Raw genomic sequence first — 24,058 nt, 5'->3', positions numbered from 1 at the left:
CCGCCAAGGCGGTACCTATTTATCTACTTGCAATTTCTTGCTTTCGAACTGCTAGGTTGGCAGGAGCTGGGACTGAAGACGGGAGCTCACTCCGTCATGCAGCGCCAGGGTCTCGAACTGCTGACCTGCTGACCTTCCATTCTGCAGTTCAGCGTCTTAACCACTAAGCCACCGCGGCCCTTGACAAATGTTGCAGCCAGCTGGATCATACCCTCGCACTCTATGTTGGTTTCTCAATAGCCACCAACCCATCTGCGCAGACAATCACTAGCACGAATTCTACCATAGACAGGCAGCACAGGTCTAAGTAGGCCAAGAGTAACAAACTCATTTTAGGCAATCTCAGGTGTGCACTATTGAGCAAACAGAGGCTGCTAACTAAAGTAGAAACTGAATGAAGTTTCACAAGGCTCAGATTGAGATAGAGTAGCCAGGCATCACGGGTAGACATGGTTGGGCACCTGCCAAGGGCCCACACCCCAGCAGGAGCTCACTGAAAAAGCTCCGCCCTGCCCCACTCCTCTTCTTGACCATTTCAACTTGCATGATCACTTGCCTCTCTCTCCGACTGAGACAATGGTGGTGGTGGTGGTGAGGAGGAGCAGCAGATGCAGCTGCCTTTTTTCCTGTCAAGCAAGCAAGAGGTAGTAATGATGAGAAACAATAGCAGCTGGTATCAATGGCAGTGATGAGGCCCACTGTGGGCATCTTGCCCAAGGACCCTCCTGGACTCAGCACTGAGAGTAGCCCCCATGACAAATGTAAGGTGTATATTCAGAGGTCTTGAGCGAAGATAGCTAGCCAGGCATCATATATATAGCATGCACTGCATGACTTTTCAGCAGATAGTAGGGTTGCTGAATGACCAGATGTGATCCTTTGCGTTTAACAGGTTAATCTGCAAGGGGAGGGGGGAAGGGGAATAGATGATGCTCCTCATAAAATGGAGATAAGCAACAGCATCTGGAAACATCTTGCTGCACAGGAGCCAGGAAGAAGATGACCATCCTGGATGGTACAAATCTTGCCAGCCTCACACAATAATAAAAGGTGGGCTTTAATTCAGCCTTCCCCAACCTGGTGCCTTCCAGATGTGTTGGAATGCACATCATTACTAGAGGGCACCAGGTTGGGGAAGGCTGCTTTCATTGCTATTTCAACCAGGTAGTGGTTTACAACACAGTACCTGTCTACTCAGAAGGAAGCCCCACTGAGTTCAATGGGACTTACTCCCAAGTGTATAGGATTTTGCGGCATTAATGGATTAAAATATCAGCCCTGGTTAATCAGTGCATCTGTTGGGGGGGGGGAGTTGGGAGTGCACTCTCCACCTGACCCACATTCCAGCGTTGCTACAAGGCTAAACATGATTATGGCTGTATTTTAACTCACCCCAAGATCATGAAAGAAATGAATAGTTGTCTAAGAAATGCCATGTCAACAACTAGTGTTGCCAACTGACCAGAACCAACAGTTTGGTCAGGTTTTTGCTTTCTGGATGGTTATCAGTAAGGTAGAAAAACACTTTTTTTAAAAAAAAGGCTTCTGGTGGTATGTTTTTAAAATCTTTTATTTAAATTCTCTTTGTGCAGGCATGTATATTGCAGAGAATGTCACTGTTCTGTCTGGATAGGCAAGCCAGAAACCTACGAAACTGCCATATACTGAGTCAGATCTGCAGTTCATCTAGCTCAGTATTGTCTGCATCAGACTTCTCCCAGCTGGTACCCCCAAGATGTTTTGGACATCAATTCCTATATGCCCCAGCCAGCATAGGCAATGGCCAGAAATGTCATCTAAAACATCTGGAGGACATCAAGTTGGGGAAGACTGGCAGCAGCTAAGAGCATAAGAAGAGCCCTGCAGGCCTGTATGGTCCAGCATTTTTTTCATAGAGTGGCCAACCAGATGCCCACAGGAAGTCCACAAGCAAGACATAAGTGCCATAGCACCTTCCTGCTCATGTTCCCCAGCAACTGTTATAGAAAGGCATACCACCTCCTGTACTGAGTGCTGTTTTCTTGCTGGAAAGGTGAGGTACCAATCAGATCAAATCAATAAATAGTATATTGCCAACATAACTAGTAGCCACTGAAAGCCTTATCCTCCATTGAAGCTCTCTAGGGTTTCAGATGGGGGTCTTTCCCAGCTGGAGATGGAGCCTGAGGACTTCATACAAAGCATGTGCTCTACCACTGAGCCCCTCTGGTTCTTTTCATAATGTTCTGGGGTTCCAACCAGGGCCAGCTGTCTCAGGACAATGAGTGGAAGACAGCCTCATCAACCAGATAACCTGATGTGCAGGAAGACTGGACTTCCCAGCAAAGCTACTGCGAGATAACACAAAATGGCAAATGTACTCACAGAGATTCAAATGGCCTAACCAATGGCTCTCTTTCCCCCCTGCCCCCAACCACCCCATGGCTTCAGCCCCCCATTCACATGCAATAAATGGCAGGCAGCCGTTCTGGGGGCTCAGTCCTGGGGTGGCAAGCAATGCAGCTTTTGGGCCCAGACTCCAAGTTGCGGCACTTGCAGCTGGCTACCAAAGCTCCTTTGCAATTCAGGCTTGGGGTGAGCACTGCTATGAGGAGCTGATGTGTAACTAGGCTGAAAGGAAGGGCTGTTGCTGCTGAGAGACTATATGAAAATGAAGATGGGGGGGGGGGTTCCTGAGAGACTATATGAAAATGAAGATGAGCAGGCTTCCTGTTCCCATAATGCATCTTGCCACATGTATGCAATATGTGCCATCATATGTGGCCATGGGTGTCCTGTGCCAGAGACAAAGGTTGTGTATATGGTGCATTTTTGTGTGGTCGCACTGTCTGATTATTGTAGTGCATCTCTTGTACATATAGACTAGGCCGACCTGTAGTCTGTAGGCTGGCCAATGCATCACCAAAGAAGAAGGCAAAAGAGGATACAGATTTGCATAGAATTTGCGTGTGTGTGTGTGTGTGTGTGTGTGTGCGTGCGTGCAGACACGCAAATCTAGAAATAATTACTGTAATTACAATGATTCAAACAGAAATACAATATATCTCACCTTTACAGTGACCAGGTGACTTGTGCACCCCCTCAACTGCTGTCCATAAGAACATAAGAAGAGCCCTGCTGGATCAGACCAAGGATCCACCTAGTCCAGCATTCTGTTCACACAGTGGCCAACCCGTTGTCGACCAGGAACCCACAAGCAGGACACAAGTGCAACAGCAGCCTCCCACCCACGTTCCCCAGCAACTGGTGTACATAAGCTTATTGCCTCTGGTAATGGAGGTGCTCACTGCTGAAGGGCAACTTCAAGGCCCAATATTTCCTTTCTTTATCTTTAAAAGACAGGTCTTCACATTTATTTATTCATTCCATTTCATTTCTATACTGCCCAATAACTGAAGGTCTCTGGGCGGTTCACAAAAACTAAAACCACAAAACGCAGCATAAAACAATATAAAATATGAAAGCTTAAAACCACAAAATAACAGTATAACCAGAATAAAATCTAGAGATGGTCTTCTGACACCCCTTCAAGTGGGGGACTGTCCTCTGTATAGTAAGACACATGGCAACCCAAGGTCTGTCCTGTGGCTAATTGCAACTGTGTCATCATAAGCAGATAAACTGTAGTCTTGATGGTGTAGTGAGCTATGCAGGGCCCCAATACTATGTGTGGACTGGATGGCTAGGTAGAGCCTGTCAGAGGAGAGCAGTAAAATCATGCAATAGGTCCGCAGTTTTGCAGTTGGCCCTGTCCCACACATAGGAACAGAGGAAATTGCCTTATACCTAACCCTTATACCAAGTAAAGCCATTGGGCTATCTATCCATTAATGTCAACACTGATTGGCCTCAGCTTTCCAGGATTTCAGGCAGCCCTATCTGGAGATGCCGGCGATTGTACCTGGGACCTTCTGCATGTAGAGAAAGGCTCAGCCACAAAGCCAAGGTCCACAACATGAATCCAGACCCCACCCAAGTACCAGAATTTTCATTTCAAGACTTGGCAACCCTAGTGAAACCTCAAGCAGCTTGCTTGTTTGGGCAGAAAAATAAGTTGGCTCATTACTCCTCAACTGAAGCCAGACACAGCAGCCCCAGGCAATGCAAGTTTTAACTTTCCTTCCCAGTAAAGTCATTTGCTTTAAAGCAACATACTTTATTAGTACTGTTAACAGGTACTTTGCTGGCCCTTGCCCTCTGTGCTACCCAACCAGCCCTTGAACTAAACTATCTCTACCAGCTTCAACTACCTGGAGGTTTGTGGTCTACTATTTCAAGGATTTCACTATAGGGTTGCATAGCCCTGGGTGCAGAGCTACTTAAGGAGGTACAAACACTATTTTTTCCTTTCCATTTTCTTGATATTGTTACATTTACCTTACTTCTCCAAGTGGCAAGATGTCTTGGGACAGAGCACTTACCTGGGTTTTGTTCCCTTTGGAGAACAGCTCAAGGCTTATTGGGTTTTGTAATATTTGCATTTGTTTACAAATATACTGGCCAGGCATAGATGGAGGCACAGCTGAAAGGCTCCAACAATAGCCAAAGACTAGCACTCCCACACCAGATCTCTAAAGCCATAGCTAACCAACACCATAAGATGCTTACGGAACCCAAACTCTCTCGCTCTGTGTGTGTATGTGTGCGTGCTTCCAGATGAGGTTTTATTGTGAAATCTAATTCTCATCCAAACACTTTCATGGGGGTCCAGACGACATCATCTTCCGCTGCAACCCTCCCATGCTTTCCCACTGCTTCTTCCATCTATTTTTTTTTTCTTTCCCCAAAAGAATATGTTAAGGAGGGAAAGATGGAATAGCTGCATGATGTCTTTTGATTGGTAGCAGTAGGAGCCATCCTTCTGGAAACTCCCTCCCTCTCAAACTACAGTTTGTCTTTGCACACAACACCTGCATTACAACAATCTGAGCTGGAAAGGGCTGTCTCTTGCCCCCTTTTGCTCTAGACTTTCAGGAAAGTGGCTTAACAATTAGTTCCCATGGGAACACATTGCCAGACTATTCATACTCTAATCAAATCCAGGTATTGCCTCAGAGCAACTCACACCAATACAAAAGCTGCTTTGCTACACTACCAGAAGGTTATGTTTCTATGTGTTATTCTTAATTGAAAGGAAGAGATCTATCATCCTACCTGTGTCTGCTGAGTACTGGTGAGAGAGCAGAATCAATAGGGGTGTACAATCCTGGAGAAGTAATCCACCCCTGGGATCCATAGGCAGAGAGCAAATAATCTGGTGCATCCAGAAAATAAATCTTGCTGAGCATGCTCAAACTGCATGTAATTTAGAGATCCACGGTGAAAAAAAATGCTACCATCAGTTTATTAACCCACTACTTGAGAAGCCAGTATGAAGCAGTCTATTGAAGAGTTAATTAATAAGAGACAATAGACTCTTAATACTTAAGATTTAATTAATACTTCAGGGAGAAAGCAGGCTTCAGCAGTGTGCAATAGTTGGGGGAGGGGTCATTCAGGCAGATCCTTGGTGTGGAAATTGGGTTGTTGCAAATAGGGATGGGTGAGAATTTCGGTTAAGTTCGTTTAGATAAGAATTTCCCAAAATTAGCAAGTTTCTCCATAGTCAGAACAAAAACAACATGAGATTAATCAGATTCAAATGTGGGAGAAACTGAAATGGAGAAATTTGTCCCTCCAGGCCCAGGGCTTTGAGTGCTTAGGTCTTAAAAGTCTGGGTTTGGATCTCTATGTATTCAACCATGGTAGTGCTGAATTAGGGCTCTTTTTTCTGACAGGCTCCTCATCTTTAACAGCTACATAGCAGACAGGTATTTCATGGTCCTCTCCATCCTGGGAATAGCTGTACCTATTGAATTTGGCCGGTACACAAGGGTGAGAATTTGGCCGCTGCAGATGGGTAAGAATTTCATTTCAGTTCGTTCTCAATAAGAATTTACCAAAATTCTCAAAGTTCTTCATATTCAGGAGAGAACTTGAAACTTTAAAAAAACTCAAGTGCAGAAGAAAGTGAAAAGAACAAGTTCACCCATCCCTAGTTATAAATAGAGATGTTGCAAAAATTGTTCCTGTTTTCCTCTATGAGATGCTGAAAATATCACTGCAATCCAGGACTATGCTTGCAGGGCTGCCCCAAGACAGTTTGCTGGCCCAGCTTAGGTGACCAATGGCACCCACCCACCTCTCTCAAATTTGTAAGGATTGGCCAAGTCATTTTGTTACCTGAGGTAGAAAATCTCACAAGCACTTCTCTCTGAAAATAAAAATTAAGCAATAATAAATTAAATAGCTAATAATTTGCTGCCTTTTCATGACACTCAAGATCAACTGTATGTAGTGGCTGTTACACTGTCTGCCTGATAGCAAGGCCAATCCTCTGGCAGTACATATCTCCCTGCCCCAGTGCATTGGCTGCTACTTGCAGGGAAGCTGTCTTCAGCACATCACACCTCTTGTTTATTCATTGTTACCAGAAGAGGAAGATACTGGAATGCTGGGCATTATTTTAAGCATTTTGGAAAATGTTAGTTCCATCCTCCATGTGCCATTTGTTGTAGGACCATCCAGAAACATATCAAATTGGTGGCAAGGTTATGACAAAGACAAGATGAAATGGGGTAAGGTGATGAGATGGAAGGGGAGTTATTGTTTTTAAAAGGCTTTTAAGCAGACATGGTCGGCAAGGGCTCACATCCCAGCAGGGGCCCACTGATAAGAGCCCCCTGGAGTTACTCCTCCTACTCACCATTGCAGCCTGCTTCTTCGCCTGCCTCTTGCTTTCACCCAGATAATGCAAAGGAGTGAGCAATAGATGCCGCTGCCTACTTGCTCACTGGCTCTCCAGCTGCCACGCAAGAGTTAGCAATGGTGAGAAAGAGGATGAGGAGCAATAGCAACTGGTGATAATGGCTATGAGAAGGTTGAGTCAGTGAGGGAGGGGGGCCATTGAGGGTGTCTTGCCCAGGGGTCAGCAAAACCCTGGCACCACTTTTAAGTTGCAACAGGTTTTAAGGATGAAGCTCCCAGTGGGGTAGTCAAGCTTGTTGTTTTTACTGCAACAAACTAGGAGTCCTGTAGACTCATAAATGGCTAACCTATCTATTATGGCATAAGCTTTCATGGCCTAGTCCACCATCAGATGCTGCCAATGCTCCTGTATCTGATGTTGGGTCTAGTCCACAAAAGAGTAAGCCGTAATACATTAATTAGACTTTAAGATGCTACAGGACTCATTGATAATACAGATGGTCCCTGTTACAGCTTGGATTGTATCCAGAACTTACTTACAGCCAGAGCCTCTTCTTAGGCAAGACAGTGCTATGACTTCACACACAAACTGGACTAGACTGCTTTTCGCCAGCCATGTACTGCATTTTGAAACCTCCGAGTGACTTAACATGACAAAAATAATGGATGTTGAACACAGGGACAACTTTCTGGGGTATAGGGGAAAGAGCAATTTCAAAATACCTGTCGCAGGGCAGGTGGCCAGACCATGTGCAAGGGCATTTGTCTTGCTATCGCTGAATGCTTGACACAGGTATACCAAGTTCCCTTTGAGATGGTCCTAGGCTGCTTGACACATTCTTCCCCAACGTAGGCATGTGGCCAAATCAGCTCATTCACTGGCTGTCTGGGATATGCCATATATGTCACAAGCAAAACTGGAAGGGGGAAAGGGAGAATCAGGACAGAACGACATTGCAAGAGGCCAAGAGGGGTTTCCCAAACATGTGTTTGGCTGGTAATGCTAAGGCGGGAGGGAAGAATCAGTGAACGGGAGGGTGTGCTTAAATCTTCCCTGCCACCACCGCTGTCCCTCCCCCAAGCCATTTGGTCAAACATCCCCCCCACCAATAACTAGGCTACAAGACTAGAAATGATACTTCCCAGGCAATTCCCCTCCCCCCCCCACACACACACCCCTCTGCTGAAGCACCTCCCCTCCCCTTCCACACTCAAATTCTTAACAGACCACATTAAACCAGAGCCCCATAACAGCATTAAGAACATAAGAGGAGCCCTGCTGGATCAGACCAAATGTCCATGTAGTCCAGCAACCTGTTTCCCACAGTGGCTAACCAGAAGCCCATGGGAAGCCCATAAGCAAGACATGATTGCAGTAGCCCTATCACACTCCCCAGGGAGTGATATACAGAAGCATGCTACCCCCTGATCCTGGAAGCAGTATATATATATAGCCATCATGACAAGTAGCTGTTGATAGTAGCCTCAGCATCCATAAATTTGTCTAATCCCCATTTAAAGCCATCCAAGTTGGTGGCCATCACTACATCTCGTGGTAGTAAATTCCATAGTTTATCTCTGCCACCCTTTCTCAACCTGGTGCCCTCCAGATGTTTCGGGCTTTAACTCCTATCAGCCCCAGCCAGTATGGTCAATGGTCAGGAATCCTGGGAACTGTAGTCCAAAACACTTGGAGGACACCAGTTTGAGGAAAGCTGAACTATGTGCCGTGTAAAGAAATGCTTCCTTTGCTCTGTCCTGACTCTCCCACTATTCAGCTTCACTAAAATTCCTGAGTTCTAGTATTATGAGAGAGGGAGAAAAATGTCTCTCTATCTACTTTCTCCACACCATGCATAACTGTATAAACCTCTGTCCCCTTACTTGCCATTGTTTTCTAAACTAAAGAGACCCAAACATAACCTTTCCTCACAGAGGAATTGCTCTGGTCTCCTGATCATTTTGATCACCCTTGTCTGTGCCTTTTCCAGTTCTGCAATAGCCCACCTCTGTCGTTATGTATTAAGAGAGAAATTCGAAGTCATGTAGCAGGAGCAAGAAAGTCTGAAATGGGCTTCTACACGCATTGGACTTAATGTGCTTAGACTCTTCCCTGTGATCTGGTGGCCTGTTTTATCGGGGTTCCTACTTGTGCAGAGGCCTCTAAGTGCATTTTGTTGAATGTTCACAGAAACCCACTTCAGACTTTCCTGCTCGAGGAAGGCAGGAGGGGAGAGGGCAGGGCTGGCATCCACATATACAAATCTATGGTGCGACCACACTTGGAATACTGTGTACAGCTCTGGTCAGTGCACCTAAAAGAGGATATTGTACAGTTGGAGAAAGTGCAGAAAAAGGCAACTAAAATGATGAAGGAAGGGGCTGGAGCATCTCCCCTGTGAAGAAAGGTCACAACAGTTGGGATTGTTTGGCTTAGAAAAAAGGCAAGTAAGGGGAGACATGACAGACGTGTACAAAATTATGCATGGTATGGTGAAAGTGGATGGGGAGATACTTTTCTCACACACGCATAATACTAAACCCAGGGACATCCCATGAAGCTGATTGGTAGGAGATTCAGGACAGATAAAAGGAAGTACGTCTTCATACAACGCAGAGTTAAACTATGGAATTCATTACCACAAGATGTAGTAAGGTCAACCACTTTGGATGGCTTTAAAAGGGGGTTAGACAAATTCCTGGAAGAGAAGTCTATCAATGGCTACTAGTCCTGATGGCTCCATGCTACCTCCAGTACCACAGGCAGTATGCCTATATATGCCAGTTGTTGGGGAGCATGGGCCAGAGGGTGCTGTTGCACTTATGTGCTGTTTGTTGGGTTTCCCGTGGGCAGCTGGTTAGCCACTGTGTAAACAGATTGCTGGACTAGATGCACCCTTTGTCTTATCCAGCATGGCTCTTCTTATGGTCTTAATGTGCTTTTTATATAGTTACTACATACCAGATGGGCATTTTCATTAAGCCATCGAAACAACCCCATTGCTGGTCAGCCCCAACATTATATAGGTGATGTTAGGATTTCTTTGCCCAATGTGCATCAATTTTGACTTGCTTACATTGAACCGTGTTTTCCCATTCACCCATTTTGAAGAAATCCTTTTGGATTCTCTCTCTCTCTCTGTCTTTTTACCACCCTGATTAAATTTGATGTCATCAGCAAATTTGACCATCTCACAGCTCAGCCCTAATTCTAGGTCAAGTGTGGGCAGCTTGTGGTCCTCCAGATGTTTTGGCCTATAACAGATGATGGGAGTTGTAGGCCAAAAGGGCTGGAGGGCCACAAGTTGCCCACCACCACTCTAGGTCATTTATGAACCAGTTTAAATCACTGGTCCTCTCCCAATGCAGATCCTTGTGGCATGGGGCCCAACTCCTAACATCCCTCTACATTCAAGACACACGAAAGCAGTAGTTGGGGTGGGGTCAAGAACAGCATCATGACAGCACACACCACCCTCAACCTATGTGCCCCTGAACTTACAGCTATAAACACAGCTGTGTGATCAGGACCCCTGGAAAAGAAGGGTTCAAAATCAGTACATACAGGGAACTCTCTACAAATATTCTCATGAAGAGATAGGCAATCTAGTGTCCTCTGGATATAAGAACATAAGAAGAGCCATGCTGGATCAGACCAAGGGTCCGTCTCGTCCAGCATTCTGTTCATACAGTGGCCAACCAGCTGTCGACCAGGAACCCACAAGCAGGGCATGAGTGCAACAGCACCCTCCCACCCATGTTCCCCAGCAACTGGTGTACATAGGCTCACTGCCTCTGGTACTGGGGGTAGCACATAGTCATCTGGAGTAGTAGCCTTTGATAGCCTTTTCCTCCAGGAATTTGTCCAACCCCCTTTTAAAGCCATCCAAATTGGTGGCCATCACTACATCCTGTGGTAGCAAATTCCATAGTTGAACTATGCACTGTGTGAAGAAGCACTTCCTTTTATCTGTCCTGAATCTCCCACCAGTCAGCTTCATAGGATGACCCTGGGTTCTAGTATTTTGAGAGAGGGAGAAAAATGTATCTCTATCCACATTCTCCACACCATGCATAATTTTGTAGACCATTTTTAGAATACAACTCCCATAAGCCTCAGGCAGCATAGCCATTGGTAAGGGATTGTGGGAGTTGTAGTCTAAAACATCTGGAGGGTACCAGGTTGCCTACCTTTGCTCTAATCCATACACATAAGATCAAGGGATGGAGCTTGTTGCCACGATGCCATTCCCCGCATGTTCTTTAGAACTGGGGTGTAGAATCTCAGACCCAAGGGCCACATCTGGCCCTCCAGGATTTTCCAGATGACCCCACCTCCTTTTGCCCCAGCCACCCATCGTTTGACAATTTCCTGGGGGGGGGGATCAGTTTTCCTCCCATTCTAAAAAGTTGAAATGCCTCTCTGAGGGCTTAGTTACTGGCAATAACAGCTTCCAGCTAAAATATACTGGTATTTTGTTATTTTGGCCCTGTTGCCTTTGGCCCTGCCCACCACTAGAATGTAGCCTCCCAAAACTTCTCTGCAATGAATTTTGGCCCTCAGGCTGAAAGAGGTTCTGTACCCCTGCTTTAGAATGTTGGAATGCAGACTGGGTGCCTGAGATTTCACCAGGGAGGCAGTCAACAGTCTCCAGTGGCAGTACGAATTTTGTAAGGGGAAAAGGACAGTGATCTGGGAGGAAGGGCAGCTATGTTAGGGGTAAGTTAGGGACAAATCCCCAAATCCCTGTCCACAGCTCTCCAAATGCTTCCAAGAAAGGCTGTATGCGTCTTCTTTTTTGCAAACTGCACAAGGTGCTGGAGTCTTCATTCCTTAGCAGACAGCCTGGTTTAACAGGTTTCTAGCAGTTGCCACACACAACTATGATCAAATGGGCCATTAATCCTTCTTCCCCCTCCCCTCCCCATAGCTCTGGAGCCACTGGTTTCTGCCCCCTCTCTGGTCTTGCCACCACCCTCTGCTTAATCTTTGCTCACTATCAAATTCTCTGCTATTGTATCAACTGGGTGGGAAGTTGATTTTAAGCTGTCGAGCTCTGCACCCATTCTCTAATCTTTCATTGGGTGGACACCACCTGTGCCAGCTTTAGTTCTTGCTATCTGCACAGCAGGTCTCCAACATATTATCAGTTTGCTTAAAGAAGGAAAACAGACTGGGCGGGCTAGAACCTTTGGGCTGTTGCAGCAGGTACAAAGTTTGGTCATCCCTTTGCCACTACTTTCAAGCAGGTCTCTGGCATGGATGTTAGTATAATGTCTTTAGCTCCATTCACTGTATGTTTGCCCAACTACCATCACCATTTCAGGGAAAGGTGTGGCAAAGGCAGGCAGATTTTACAGAACAGTGGGATCTCAGCCATGTTGCACCATATATGAGATTGCAACACAACCAGCCATCTCTAGTTTTCCATGAGTTTATGCTAAGATAGGGATGGAGGATGTAGGCTCATGCACTGCAACAGAGAGAACAGCTCTAATAGCGCCCAATAATAGTCTTCAGACACATGTAGGAAGAAAGCCAGACTATGAAGCACATGGTCTTCGATATCTATATACTAATGCCCAGAATATGGGAAACAAACAGAACAAACTTGAACTCTTAATACAAGAGGGAAATTATGACTTGATAGGTGTAACTGAGACTTGGTGGGATGACTCTCATGACTGGAATACAGCAATTGAAGGATATCACTTGTTCAAGAAGAACAGGAGGAACAGAAAGGGAGGTGGGGTTGCACTGTATGTGAAAAATACATATCTCTGCACAGAAATACAAGAGGATGAGCTTGGTAGCCCCGTCGAGAGCATCTGGATCAAAATAAATGGAGCAAAGAATAAAAGAAACCTGGTGGTTGGAGTCTACTACCGGCCACCCAATCAAGGAGAAGATGAGGATGAAACTTTTGAAAAGCAAATAGCCAATGTTTCAAGGAAGCATGATGTAGTTGTAATGGGGGACTTGAATTTCCCCGATATTTGTTGGGAGACAAATTCTGCAAAACATGGCCCCTCCAGGAAATTCCTGACTTGTGTTGTGGATAACTTCCTCCTACAGAAAGTAGAGGAAGGAACTAGAGGATTGGCTATCCTTGACTTGATCCTAACCAACCAACAGAGATGACTTAGTGGATAAAGTAGCAGTTACAGAAACTCTGGGGGAAAGCGACCATGTTGTACTTGAGCTCTTGGTTCTAAGGGAAGCAAAAGCTCAGTGTAGTCAAACGCATACCCTGGATTTTAGGAAAGCTGATTTTAATAAACTCAGAACAATGATCAGTAAGGTCCCATGGCAAGCAACTCTAACAAGAAAAGGAGTCCAAGATGGGTGGGAGCTTTTAAAAAAGGAAATTCTCAAGACACAATTACAAACAATTCCAACAAGAAGAAAAGGTGGAAGACATCAGAAGAAGCCAATATGGCTTCACAAAAAGTGTAGATATGACCTGAAAACAAAAAAGGACACACATAGGAAGTGGAAAGAAGGCCAAGAAACAAAGGAAGAGTACAGGCAGGTAGCACAGAATTGCAGGGATGGCGTCAGGAAGGATACAGCTGAGAACAAGCTGAGGTTAGCGAAGGATGCTAAAAGCAACAAAAAGGCTTTCTTCAGCTATGTGCATAGTAAAAGGCAGAGGAAATAAATGGTTGTTCAGCTATTAAATAAGGATGGCAAAACGATAACAGATGACAAAGAAAAGGCAGAGGTGCTCAATTCCTACTTTGGCTCAGTCTTCTCCCCAAAGAGGGTCTATGACCCCCCTGGCAAAGGTGAAGTATAGGCTGAAGGGGCAGGATTGCAGCTTGAGATCGATAGGCATACGGTCAAGGAACACCTAATTACGTTGAATGACTTCAAATCTCCAGGGCCAGATGAACTCCATCCTAGAGTCATAAAGGAACTGGCAGAAGAACACTCAGAACCACTGTCTATTCTCTTTGAGAAATCATGGAGGACGGGTGAAGTGGCAGATGACTGGAGGAGGACTAATGTTGTCCCTATCTGCAAAAAGGGTAAAAAGGAGGAACCTGGGAACTACAGACCAGTCAGTCTGACATCAATCCCTGGGAAAATTCTGGAACAGATGATAAAGCCAGTGTAGTGTAGTGGTGAGAGTGACGGACTGGGAGCCGGGAGATCCGGGTTCTAGTCCCCACTTGGCCATGGAAGCTCACTGGGTGACTTTGGGCCAGTCACAGACTCTCAGCCCAACCTACCTCACAGGGTTGTTGTTGTGAGGATACAACGGTGAGGAGGAGGATAATGTAAGCCGCCTTGAGTTCCTTGCGAGAGGGAGAAAGGCGGGGTATAAATGCAGTAAATAAATAAATAAATAAATAAAGCAATCCATCTGGAAGCACCTTGAAAACAATGCAGTGATTACTCAAAGCCAACATGGATCTGTCAAGAACAAATCCTGCCAGACGAATATGATCTCATTTTTTGATCAAGTCACCTCCCTTGTGGACCATAGGAATGCTGTAGACATCATATACCTCGACTTCAAGCAAAGCTTTCGACAAAGTGCCCCATGATCTCCTGATGAGCAAACTAGCTCAAAGTGGGCTAGATGAAACAACGATCCGGTGGATCCACAGGTGGCTACAGAATCGGACTCGAAGAGTGCTGATCAATGGGACCTTCTCAAACTGGGGAGAGGTAACGAACAGGGTACCGCAGGGCTCAGTCCTGGGCCCAGTGCTCTTCAACATTTTTATTAATGACTTGAAGGAGGAGGTGCAGGGAATGCTGATCAAATTTGCAGATGACACAAAATTGGGTGGGATAGCTAATACTTTGGAAGACAGAAACAAAATTCAAAGTGATCTGGATAGACTGGAGCGCTGGGCAGAAAACAACAGAATGACATTTAATAGGGATAAGTGCCAAGTTCTGCACCTAGGAAAAAGAAACCAAATGCACAGTTACAAGATGGAGGATACGTGGCTCAACAACACTACAAGTGAGAAGGATCTTGGAATTGTTGTCGATCACAAGCTGAATATGAGCCAGCAATGTGATGTGGCTGCAAAAAAGGCAAATGCTCTTTTGGGCTGCATTAATAGAAGCATAGCTTCCAAATCCTGGGAAGTACTAGTTTCCCTCTACTCAGCACTGGTTAGGCCTCATCTGGAGTACTGTGTCCAGTTCTGGGCACCACACTTTAAGAAGGATGCAGACAAATTGGAGAGGGTTCAGAGGACGGCAACAAAGATGATCAGGGGACTAGAAACAAAGCCCTATGAGGAAAGACTGAAAGAACTGGATATGTTTAGCCTTGAGAAGAGAAGACTGAGGGCAGATAGGATAGCACTCTTCAAGTACTTGAAAGGTTGTCACAGAGAGAAAGGCCAGGATCTCTTCTCGATCATCCCAGAGTGCAGGACATGGAATACTGGGCTCAAGTTACAGGAAGCCAGATTCTGGCTGAACATCAGGAGGAACATCCTGACTGTTAGAGCAATACGACAATGGAACCAATTCCCTAGGGAGGTGGTGGGCTCTCCCACACTGGAGGCATTCAAGACGAGGCTGGACAGCCACTTGTCAGGGATGCTCTGACTTGGATTCCTGCAGGGGGTAGGACTCGATGGTCTTAGAGGCCCCTTCCAAGCCCTTCCAACAGCCACTGGTGGAGCCTCTCCCATAAGCAGGTACTACAAGTATGGGTCCAATTTCTGGAGCAAATGGGGAATGTTTTAGAGCACAGGGTTGGTAAGCCCTGACCCTGCCAACAGTTCACCTCCCAGAGTTTGTTGCTCCAACTGTTTTTTTTCCTCAGCTGCATTTCGATACCTGAAGCTGCCCCTTGGCTGCGGGATAAATGAGTCACTTGAATTTGCATGTTCTTGTTTTTACTGTTAGCTTCAGGCAGAGCTAGGGTGGCCAGGTGTCCTACTTACAGACAATAGTCTTCTATTTGTAGGCATCCTCTGTTTGAAGGGCTATCCATCCCAGTCCAGTTTAAAGATTAAGAAACATCAAAAGGGAGGAGCTGTGCCTTGAAGTTGCCCATCCGGTGAGCACTTGGGACTGTAGGCTGTGACCAGGGGACCTCCTGTGTTCCTGCTTAGTTTCCTCCACTATGGTGAGACACACTGAATTTCTGTTCAGGGGTGGACAATTTGTGGCCCAGATGTTTGGGCCTATAACTCCCATGATCCCTCACCGTTGGCTATGCTTGTAGGCCTGAGGGGAGTTGTAGGCCAAAACACCTGGAAGGCCACAAGTTGCCCACACCTGATTTAAATGATACAGTCATTATCTCTTAATTTTCATCTACACATTAGATTAGTATCCTCTTTTGTCCTCTTCTTTTGGTGATGCCTAAGCAGCCACTCTGTCCGCAGGACCTAATCAGGATCAGGACCCAAGCACATGGGCTGGGGGAGAGGTTAACGCTGTCCTCTACTGCCACAACCTCAATGAAAATCACACATTTCCCTTCCTGAAGCTGGAAGGGAAGCCAAGAGGTAAGCCCCATTCGTGAATAACCTGCTTCCACATAATGAGGTCTGCACAGAAATTAAATAGGCCCCTGCTCTCCAAGAGTCACATTCTAATGTAATCAATCAATAAATTATAGGCCAAGACACCAACAATGATACTGGCAGTAGTAGCCCAACACAGTGCCAGCTCCATGTTTCGGAGGGCCCTTGGACAAGACACCCCCAACGGGGCCCCTCCCTCAGTGAGTCTACTGTCTCATTGCCATTGTCACCAGCTGCTACTGCTCCTCATTCCCTTTCTCATCATTGCCAAGCAAGCAAGCAAGCAAGCGGTAGCAAAGGGAGAGCCAAGGAGCAAGTAGGCAGTGGCATCCACTGCTCCTCCTTCTCAACACCACTGCTATCTAGGCCAGAGCAAGAGGTCCTTTAAGCATGCTTAAGAGGTCCTTGATCCTTTAAGCATGGTTAAAGGAACTGGTTGAAGGGCCATTTCTCCTCCTGTATTAAAAAGGCCAGCACCCTTTTTAGAAAAGGCAACCCTGTTTGCTTATCACGCCCACAATATCCTATAAAGAAACCCTAGAGTTTGTTTTCAGCTTCGCTTATTTGCCTTTCTCTGTGGACAGCATGGGACTATCATCCAATAAAACCATTTAAATGCTATTAAAACAGATTTATGGGCTATCCCAAATTATTGCTGGTTTGTTTTTCCCACCAGAAATGTGCCATGACCTAAGAAGAGCCATGCTGGATCAGACCAGGGGCCTTTCTTCATGGGTGATTTGCTGCAGATGGAGACCGTTTGGAGGTCCTTTGCGGCACATGACATCGTGGCCAGTCTGCAGCCACCCTGGAGTTTACCTGTGGGGAAGCTGCATTTTTGCAGAGTTCTTTTACTCCATTTTTTTTCTTTAATTCGGCTCCCCTGCGGTTCAGCTGCTGTGTGCCCATCCCTTCACTTTAAATTCAGTATTTAAATTCAGGCATTCCTAGGGCTGTGTCTTTCACCTGGCCATGACTTTGGTAACCTAGGTAACTAGAGTATTTAGCCTGCCTTTCAAACTCATCAAAGCACTGGAGCACTCTTCCATGCCTACAGAATCATGCTGTACTTCCTTTTCGCCAGTGGGAGTAAGTAGCCTCCATTCCCAGCCCAGCCCGGTTGAGAATTGTGATTATGTGCCTCTCTGATGCTTGTGTTACTTTGCTGCTTCTCTGCATGGAGGGAAAGGGCTTGCTGGAGTTGCCTCCCTCTGCTGGCTGGCTGCCTCCTCTCCTGTATTCTTTAGTTTTCTCTGTATCACCTATTGATACAGCAAAATACCAGGGCTGCAGGCTCCTGCTCCTGGCCGTCACCTCTCGCTAGTACTTGAAACAGCATGTCTCCAATTTTCTCAGTGGGAAAAAAGGCGCTACAGATTCTCAACGGGGGGAAAGTAGGCAACAGAGGCTGCAGACTGAGAATGGGTGATCCAGCTAGATCACTGTGTTTACTCCCTGGAAGTGCGCAACTGGGGTTTTATGACTGGGCAACATAGCTGCAGACTCTCAATGGCTGAAGCATCAAGGCAGATCCCTGTATTTACTCCCTGGAAAAGGAAAAGGGAGCTCTAACTCCCTGACTGTTGACTGGAATGGGGCGAAATTGCACTAGTGGGGTGCTCTCATGGGGAGCCTTCAGATGCTTTCAGGGATAATACTGTGGTAGCTGGTAGAGTCTGGACAGGGGCAGGAAACAAGCCTCTCTCACTGGTTGAGCAGAACCTGCTGGGTTGATGATGTTCTGTTCTACTCCCCCCACCCAACCTGAATGTACGTTGCTTTCAAGCGCTGTGTGACCTGTTGCTTTTAAAAGCTGTGTGACTCAGATTTTTAAAGTATGGTACCCTCAGCTTTTCTTGTTTCATGTGTCCCTGATGGACCAAAGCCAATTCCATGAAAATCCAGATAATACTCCAACACGCTTTTCATTCCATTGTCGTGAAGATCCAACCCCCCCAAGGTCCATCTAGTCCAGCATTCTGTTCACACAGTAAGCTGTTGACTAGGAACCCACAAGCAGGGCATGGGTGCAATAGCACCCTTCCACCCATGTTCCCCAGCAACTGGTGTACATAGGCATACTGCCTCTGATACTGGAGGTAGCACATAGTCATCAGGACTAGTAGCCACTGATAGCCTTCTCCTCCAGACATTTGTCTAACTCCCTTTCAAAGCCATCCAAATTGGTGGCCATCACTACATCTTGTGGTTGTGAATTCCATGCACTGTGCATTTATGTTCTTTTCCCATCTTCCTGCACATAACAGCAATAAAACAGAAGTAATGAAGTCTACTGCATAGAAGGTGCAATCCTGGTCCTTCTAACCAAAGGAATATTGAGTTGTATCCAGTGGTGGCTTTGCCTTAGCAGAAAGTGCTTCTGCTCATGTTCCCACCCCCCATTTCAGCAGATCTCCCCACCATCACGCACTCCAGCCCTCTGCACCATATCTCGTTCTACTCCCGAGGGTCCCCAAACCCTCAGGAGCAGCTTTTCAGAGGGGACAGGGGGGTTGGGGAGGCATTGAGAAAAACTGCAGAGCTGGAGATGGGATAGGTAGGACTAGTGGTGCCATCTGGCCAGGACTTGGGGGTAGAAGTACAGGGCTGCACTCAGCAGAATGAGCAGGAAGGCCCCCAAACACAGCAGAACTGGCTTTACACCAGTTAAGTGAAGTAATATACATTGCCAGTGGAAGCTGATGGCTCTGATGTCAGTGGGGCGGTGAATCCCCTCTGGGTTTTAGTCAGAACCAAGATAGCTCCTTTAGAGGTCTGACTGGTTCTGACTGAAACCCAGAGCGGATTCACCACCCCACTGACATCAGAGCCACCAGCCTCCACTGCACATTACCCTCTGAAGACAGGCGGGGGCATAGGACCACTAAGGCCAGAGTCTAAACTACCTAAGCGTGCTACTGATTGTGTGCTCCATCTTGTGCAAGCCGAAGCACTTTCCACTATAGCAAAGCCACCGTTGGTCAGGCAACCTATTGATTTTAATAGCAAGATTGCAACCCAAAGCCGTTGCTAGGGGCTTTGTAAGATTTCTCCTCTCTCCTTAAATTCGTAGAGCATAGCTGGGGATTAGGGTTGCCCTTTTTCTAAAGTGGAAGAAGTTCTGTTCCTTTAACAACTGTGTAACGCAGACCAAAAAAAGCAAGCGGAGTTCTCCCAATATCATAAGACACCTTCCAGTCTGAAAAGACGTCACCACACATCTTTTCTGCACATCCTCCAGCAGTTGAAGGCACAGGCACTGTCGACAGAGGTGGCAACCTTGATTGGCTGCTGAAATAGCCTGGCCCAACTCCCTAGTACACAAGCAGTAGTACTTGCAAAGGTTTTGGAATTTCCCCAGAGTTCAACCGGTTATTGCAATAACCAAGCAGGTCCAGGCCGGCTGCTGGGGATCTCCCTAGTGGTGGGAATAAGTGGACACAGCTGGTGTAGTGGCGTAGCTTGAGTGTTCAGGCCAAACTAGACATGACATGGGAGTTCCGTGAGTGGAACTACCATCAACTTTTTCTGTCTCCCAAAGTAGCTACCTTCAACCCCTAGCCTCAGTACAAAAATATCTCTACACACACACCTGCTACTGGCTGCAGAATGGAAAAAAGTTCTACCTGATTTTCCCTCTGTTACCAATAACAGGTTTAGAGCCAAAATAGACATGACAGTAATCAGGCATGACAATAATCAGTCAACTGGCAGTTGTGTCATTATTGTAACATCACATCTGGCCCTACAGGTGCTTCCAAACGGAGGGCACCTAGTGTTACCACCCCAAAGACATTGTGCAGCTATTCCATCTTTTCCTCCTTAATGGTTTTTTGGTGGAGAGAAAAAAGGATGGAAGAACTGGTAGGAAAACATGGGAGGGTTACAAGTAGAAGATGGTGTCATCTGGACACACACACACACCTCTAAAATTCCATAAAAGCACAATAAAAACCTCATCCTAAATCACCCTACACTGAGGAATCAGCATGAGAGCAAAGGGTCATGCCATGACCCTGGTCCAAACCGCACACATACCCCAGCTGCAACAGAGGCAGGCAGATTTCTACCCTCCCCCTTGATGCGATATTCATGACCATCAAATCAGTTGTCCAGTGCTAGGACCATTGCTGTTGTTTTAGAAGGAATAGAAGACCATCTGGTATTCACAGTCCTGTGGGGACAATATGTGCCTGACACACCCATTAGAGAGCGATGCTGCAATCCAGCGCACACAGCTATGCATGTTTAAATCTGATTGACTGTGATGGAATTTCAGCATATGCAACCACCCCCCTGTATTGCAGCCAGACTGTTAAATGCTATATGCACTCATTGACAGCAAAATCGCTGATTTAGTCCCCAGAAGTACAGAAGTTGAAAGAGGATGTGTTCTCATTGCGGAAGGGTTCTGTGGAACAGGTGTTGGAAACAACACCTGTTGAATTTCTACCTATGCTATAGCTGCTCAAGCCATAAGTAAAACCCTAATGTTCTACTGTATCCTTTCCCAACCTGGCGACCCCTGGGTGCTTTTGACTACAAGTCCTATCAGCCCCAGCCAGCATAGCAAATTGTTGGGGATGATGGGAGTTGAAGTCAAGACATCTGGAGGGCTCCAGGCGCAGGAAGGCTGTTCTACTGTAATGATTGGAGTGTTGGAATCTTAGCTTCAAAGCTTCACTCAGCTGTGAAGCTCACTTGGTGACCTTGGGACCAGTCACACACCTTCAGCCTGATCCACCTCACAGGGTTGTTGTGAGGATAAGTGGGAGAGAGAGAGCTATGAGTATGCCCCTGAGGGAAGAGCTACATAAAAGTGTAAAAAATAATTGCATGGCATGGAAATAAAGTGATGGATGAAAGCATCATCCACAAAATTAGATCAGACCAGCTACTGGAAAAGAACTCAGGGGCAGGGTCTGTAAAGATGTTGTCAGTCCGACTTCCCCCTTACAATCTTTACATTTCCTGTAGTTTTTCTATCCATACACTTCTCAGGCCATTGCAATTTGCGCTACAGGCTTTATATACATTAAAGCAGCCGAGTACCTGCCCATTCTTCATATCAGAGAGCAACCAGCCATGCTTGTCTAGTGAGCTGCATGCTCAGTAGTCCTTGCAGATTTGCTTTAGTACTATATAGGCCACCAGTTCAGCTGGATAATTAGCTGCCTGAATAGTACACACACCTGCACGAGGCACGGCTGTTTTGTGCATGAATTAGCAGCTGAGCATAACCTTGAGGGTCAACTAACTTCACATGCTCTGGGAATAAAAAATTACTATGCAAGAGGTTCAGAAACAGAGTTTAAACCCCCCAAATCCCATGAGCATCAGAGAGAAAGGGGGCAAACCCCCCTCTTTCCCTAGTCTGCACGCTCGCTCTCTCTCTCTCTCTCTCTCTCTCTATATATATATATATATATGAAGTTACTGTTTATTCCAGAAAAGACATTTCTGAGGTGTGTGTGGGGGGGGGGAATATAAGAAAATTGGAAGACTTAGAAACTTTACTGAGAAAAAGTGCTTCCAGACAGAGGGCTCCTTGTATGCCAATTGTACAGCTTTTCCATCTTTCCCTTCTTAATGGATTTTTTGTGGTAGGAAAAAAAGAGGGAAGAAGTGGTGGAGAAACATGGGTGGGTTAGAAGTGGAAGATGACTTTGTCTGGACTCCCTGTAAAATTCTGTGGATGAGGCCAGGGATTGCATGCTCATACACACAAAACACCTTGTCTGGAAGCATCCAAAGTCCCTAAGGATCTGAGGCTGCAAATCCTAGGGCACACTTATTACGGAGTAAGCCACTTTGGACACAGTGGAAACTTCTTCTGAATAATCATGCACATGTGTCCACCGGAGTGCCGCCCAGTAACTGAACTACTTTGTAAAAGCAAAGAAGGGTATACTTACAAATTCAGGGAGGACGAGAATATCAGGGAAAGAAACCAAGACTTTGATGCCACTGGGTAAGGTAGCACTGGCAGTTGCTGAAGACATCTTTCTGGTTGCGTTCCAAAACTCACCACACTCATACAAGTCCTCACGTTGCAAAGCCAAAGTCTTTCTTCCTTCCCTCTTCTTGGGCAGGGGAGTTCTTAACTGTTCAGCTATGTTAATGCTGCCCGCCCTCAGGGGAAGGAGCTCAGCAGCATAGGTGTGGCCAACCAACCGGAGGTAATTGCCTTGTGTGTTTATGTGCCATGGAAGGAGTAAAGGGACAGCTCGAAAGAGTGGCATCTTTTCATTGTCTCACAATATTGCATGCTCCTTTATTATCATCCTATCTGGAGGGCAGGTGAAGTAATTGTAATTTAAAACCCAAGGTACTTTTGGCTCACAGACTGAACAGCTCTAAATCTTAAGCTTCTAGGGGACAGCTCCTGGATGGGGTGTAACACTGATAGCACCAGTGGAGTTATGCTACCTAATTACTACTGTGAGTGTTGCTATGGACTTGGGTTGAAAAGCTGTCAGCCTGAGCAGTGGATTCCATAGAAACACCTATAAAGGACTTCAGATATTTTGAAGGTGAGGAAAAAGATGACTGAAGGCCCAAAACCACAATGAGAGGCCAACAAAGGAAATGCCTGAACATCTTCTGACTAATGGATAATGAAAGGATCGCCATACAGTAGAATCCTACTCTTGTGCTCCCCATTAACTCTGCCAGAAAAATCAACATGCTTGTCCCATGGTTTTACACTCACAATCTATAATGGGGCTGGGGGGGGGGTCACTCTGCCCGCAGTGCCTACATTGCAATGGGTTGAGAGAGTTGTGGAAATGATCCTTTAGAGCCTTTCTAAACAAAGCTTTTATTGTGCACTTGTGATTCCTCACTCACAGTAGTTTGCGGGTCCTTTACACAATGTCATCATCCTTCAGAGCCTCTCCTGTGCTTGCAATCATTATCACAAGAGGAAAGTCTGGTATTTTTGTGAATGGCTTTACTGAATCCATGTATTTCTGCAATTCTGCTATGCCACAGCAACACCTAGTGGTTGTGTAATGGCATATAAAAGGGCAGAGAAAGAAAACCCCGGGGGGGGGGGGGAACATGTGTAAAGGAGCCGATCTTAATGCCAGAAAGAATCCAGAAGCAGAAGCTTTGGTAAATATGCGAGTTAAAAGCCTCATGTAGAAAAGCCCTTAATGACTACTATTAGTGTGAAGGAGGAAACAAGTAACGTGTATTAAGTGGTCTTTAGGATGGCCAAGCATAGTTTTAAACAGTACAATTTAAACAGTACAATTTAAACAGTATCGTACAATTGCGCTCATTTCACATGCCAGCAAGGTGATGCTCAAAATCCTACAAGCTAGGCTTCAGCAGTATGTGAACCAAGAACTACCGGAAGTACAAGCTGGGTTTCGAAGAGGCAGAGGAACTAGAGATCAAATCGCCAACATTCTCTGGATTATAGAGAAAGCAAGAGAATTCCAGAAAAACGTCTATTCCTGCTTCATTGACTACACTAAAGCCTTTGATTGCGTGGATCACAACAAACTGTGGCAAATTCTTAAAGTGATGGGAGTACCAGACCACCTTACCTGTCTCCTGAGAAACCTGTACGAGGGTCAAGAAGCAACAGTAAGAACTGGACATGGAACAACCGATTGGTTCCAAATTGGGCAAGGAGTATGACAAGGCTGTATATTGTCGCCCTGCTTATTTAACTTATATGCAGAGTACATCATGAGAAACGCCGGGTTGGATGAATCACAGGTCGGAATTAAGATTGCCGGGAGAATTATCAACAACCTCAGATACGCAGACGATACCACCCTAATGGCAG

At 46.0% G+C, this 24,058-nt stretch overlaps 1 protein-coding gene across 1 annotated transcript in view; it reads right to left on the bottom strand.

The window, feature by feature from the left end:
* MAL (mal, T cell differentiation protein (MAL blood group)) overlaps positions 1-22,334 on the bottom strand; it is a 38,780-nt gene extending 16,446 nt beyond the window's left edge. Inside the window, exon 1 of the mRNA XM_084829115.1 lies at positions 22,173-22,334. Coding sequence (XP_084685241.1) covers positions 22,173-22,259 — 87 coding nt within the window. The 5' untranslated portion in view covers positions 22,260-22,334. The remainder of the gene's footprint in view (positions 1-22,172) is intronic.
* Positions 22,335-24,058: the final 1,724 nt, after the last annotated feature.

Source organism: Heloderma suspectum, chromosome 1 (assembly GCF_057233095.1).
Source record: "Heloderma suspectum isolate Gila_16-S chromosome 1, 16-S_ref, whole genome shotgun sequence".
NCBI lineage: Eukaryota > Metazoa > Chordata > Lepidosauria > Squamata > Helodermatidae > Heloderma > Heloderma suspectum.
The sequence above is the reverse complement of the archived record's forward strand: the minus strand, read 5'-3'. Positions and strand labels throughout refer to the sequence as shown.